Here is a 3,439-nt window from a genome sequence, read left to right as displayed (position 1 = left end):
TTTTCCTCCCATTTTCAGCCTGCACCACCCATTGTGGGGGGTGGGGGTGGGTAGTAGATAATAATATAAAGCTTACTACACGTTGAATAAATTGTACTTCCTTTTCAAAGCCCTAGGAATAATTTTTTCAAGCTTCCAGTGGGGTGAGAAGATCTTAGAAATAGGATTCTGGTCCTTGATAATGAAATCAATCAATAGCATTCTTTAAACACTTCATACTAGGTTCTGGGCTAAGCAAGAAAAAAATCATACCAATATAAAAAGGAAACAGTCCCTACCCTCAAGGAGTTTAAATTCTATAGGATGGAGAGAGGTACACACTTAAGTATTTTAGGAATTTATTTAAATTGAATAAAGATATAAATTGAAGAAAGGTCATTAATTGCTATGACAAGGTAAGGCTTCATGAAGAACATTTGATATAAAGAGAATTTTGAAAAACATCTAGGGATTCCTAGTAACAAGAGGAAATGAGAATAGATTTAGAGATAAAAGGTGTCTTAAATTAGTAGTGTCAAATTCAATTAGAAATGGGACCATTTAACCAACATATAAAAAAGTCACATATTCACCAATAAAATCACATGCTAGCACTGTTTACTCAAAAGGACAATCTAATCACATTTCCTATTTTATTTTTATTTATTTTATTGTATATTTCCTAATTTCATTTTTGTCTAGTCCTTCCTCCATTCAATCTAGAATGTTATTGAGGCAATGAGGCACAAGGGCCATGTGTTTGATACTGCTTATCTAAACCAAGCTTTTTCATTTTTTACATAAAACTTGTAGTCAATAGATACTTATTGACCAAAGGTCACTCCTGTAGTAAATATCAGAGTCAAAATGTGAACTATGTGTCTCATTTCAAACTGGTTGCCCCTTTAATGACACCATATGAATAATGCCATGCACCTATATCCATTTGTTTCATGATTTTATAGACTCTGATCATTTCCTTGAGTTGTTTCTGCATAGGTAAGACTTGGCTTGTTTGGTCTTTCCTCAGGGAGAATTGATTCTATATGCTTAGTAATTCATTATTTACCTTGACTTGAATTATCTCCAAATTCAAAATGGCTTCTTTGAAGGGAAGTCTGAAACAAACTTTAATTCTCTAGCTACAGAAACACTTTCTATTAAAATGATTTTGTATCTGGGTGTGTTCAACTATTTGCTTTCTCCTCCATTTTTCCTTGATTATGTCCAATATGGCAAAAAGGAAGACATTATATTTATTCTTTTTTTTCTGTTAATAAGATCGATTTATTCAAGTTCTCTTAAAACATTTTACAATGGAAATTATCAGACATGTTCTGTCTTATGAACCACACACATTCCGCCATGCTTTGTCCAAGAACAACTCAAAACACCATAAAATGCCATTGATATCTTTAAAATTGCGTGTTGATGGACGGCCGAGGAAGACGAGACAATTTCACTTTTCATTCAGATCCTAAGATAAATGAAATCACTAGATCCATTCATCCAACAGGTATTAGTGATGGGTAGTCAAGAAAGGCATGGACAATGGTCGTGATGGAACAGTTCAGTAATGCTTTCAAAATAGGGATGGCTCATTTGAAAGTTCCAAGACACGACACTGGTAGAAAACACTGGTAACCAACGCACTGATTCTCAGTTTGGGAGAATGGGCATCACAATCTCCTTGTGGCCGAAATGCCCCTGACCACTGGCACGCTTCTGGCCTGTGATTAGAATGTCCTTTTGAGTAAACAGTGCTAGCAGGGGTGGGCTGCGGCCTGTCAGTCAGAGTGGATGGCAGTGTAAAAGATGGTCCAAACAACCATAAACAATGCAAAAGACGTCATAAAACCTTTTGTGAGTTCCCACGTCCCACCGTAATCTTCTTCATCAATTTGTTGGAAGCTGCTGAAGTAGAGGTACAAGATTCCAGCATTGATCAGGCAGAATACCGCTATTCCCACGAAGCCCTTCAGTGGCACCACTCCCCAAATGACGCCCAGAACAACTGCAATCATCTGTCGGAACCAGTAGATCACATCTAAAGACTCATCCTTGTCCTCCCAGGCCGCGGCGCTCCGCAGCGCTTTGCTCCAGGTCGAGCCCTTCGGGGCGCCGTTGGCCAGGTGCGGCTGCGGCGGCTCCTCCTTCCACCTCCCGCTGCTCATCCTCCCCTCGTCCGTCGCTCCGTCCGTCCATCCGTCCGTCCGCGCTGGCGCTGGGCTGGGCCTGGAGCCAGGGAGCGGAGCCTCCTTGTCCGGGGTCCCGCGGCCCGCCCGCCCCGGCCGGCCGGCTCCCACTGCGGGCGCCCTTCAGCTCAGCGGACGAGGAGCGCCGGAGCGGGGAAGGGGGGCTGGGAGGAGCCCGTTATATTTATTCTTCTCAATTATCTACAGTACTATCTTAACCCATTCCCAACTATAAGCACTATGAAGAAAAATTCTGTCTAGCTTAACATATCTATCCCAGAAAATACCCTAGTACTCCATTAAAAATAGTGTTTAACATATAATATTGTGTCATTCCATATCGCTAATGAAACAGGCTAAAACTGGAACAATCAAAAAAGCAAATAATGGATTTATTTTTTCTTTTCCACAGTGTCAAATAACTAATTTGATTAAATATTTTACTGAATTAATCATTTTTGTATACATTATCTCTCAGATATAAGCTTGGAGACCAGAGTATTTCATTCATTCATTCATTATTAATGCATATTATAGAAAGCTTATGTTTTAAAAGTTCTTTGTTCATTGGACTGATATATTAAGTTTCTGAGAGATCCCATCTACAATAGGGTTATCCAATTAGTATGTAATGGTGGGGTTATGCTTTTCTTCTTCAATTTTTCAAGTGAAGCCTTAGAATTTAATACAAAGCATCACATATCCTGGGATTTTGGGGCAAAGAAACTCTATTTTCCAAACCTCTAAATGAAATAAAATAATAATCAGTTCACTGCTTATTGGGTAACATTTATAGGTGACTCCAAATCTATGGCTAGGAGCAAAGGTCAATTTGTTATCAACCCACTGAACGAGGCAACATGACAATTTATGTTGGAGGGAGTCTTAGTCTCATTCATTCACAAGAGCAATGGAGAAAGAAATTTTATCTCCTTGTTGTTCCAGAGGTTGTTTTACCATATCGTGGGCAAGAGTCAGGACAAGTAATCACTAAGGCCCATTTAGGTCTAGAAATCTGTAATTACAGGACTTGAAAAAAATCACAGGCAACTAGGTGGTATTATGGATAGAGCTCTGGTCCTGGAATCAGAAATCCTGTATTTGAATTCAACCTTACCTATTCACTTGTGTGATCCAAAGTGCAAGTCACTTAACCACCCTCGACCTTTAGCATCTTCATCACAGGGTTGTTGAAACGATCAAATTATATATGCAAATGCATATATACACATATATAAGTGTGTATTCACATGATTTTGTTAGTG

The 3,439-nt window shown here is 39.2% G+C and overlaps 1 protein-coding gene across 1 annotated transcript; it reads right to left on the bottom strand.

Moving 5' to 3' along the window:
* Positions 1 to 1,766: 1,766 nt before the first annotated feature.
* On the bottom strand, positions 1,767 to 2,153 carry LOC141503207 (GEL complex subunit OPTI-like). Its single transcript, XM_074208408.1, has one exon. The coding sequence runs from the start codon at positions 2,151 to 2,153 to the stop codon at positions 1,767 to 1,769; it is 387 nt and encodes a 128-aa protein (XP_074064509.1).
* Positions 2,154 to 3,439: the final 1,286 nt, after the last annotated feature.

The sequence above is a fragment of the Macrotis lagotis genome, chromosome X (assembly GCF_037893015.1).
Source record: "Macrotis lagotis isolate mMagLag1 chromosome X, bilby.v1.9.chrom.fasta, whole genome shotgun sequence".
Lineage (NCBI taxonomy): Eukaryota > Metazoa > Chordata > Mammalia > Peramelemorphia > Peramelidae > Macrotis > Macrotis lagotis.
The sequence above is the reverse complement of the archived record's forward strand: the minus strand, read 5'-3'. Positions and strand labels throughout refer to the sequence as shown.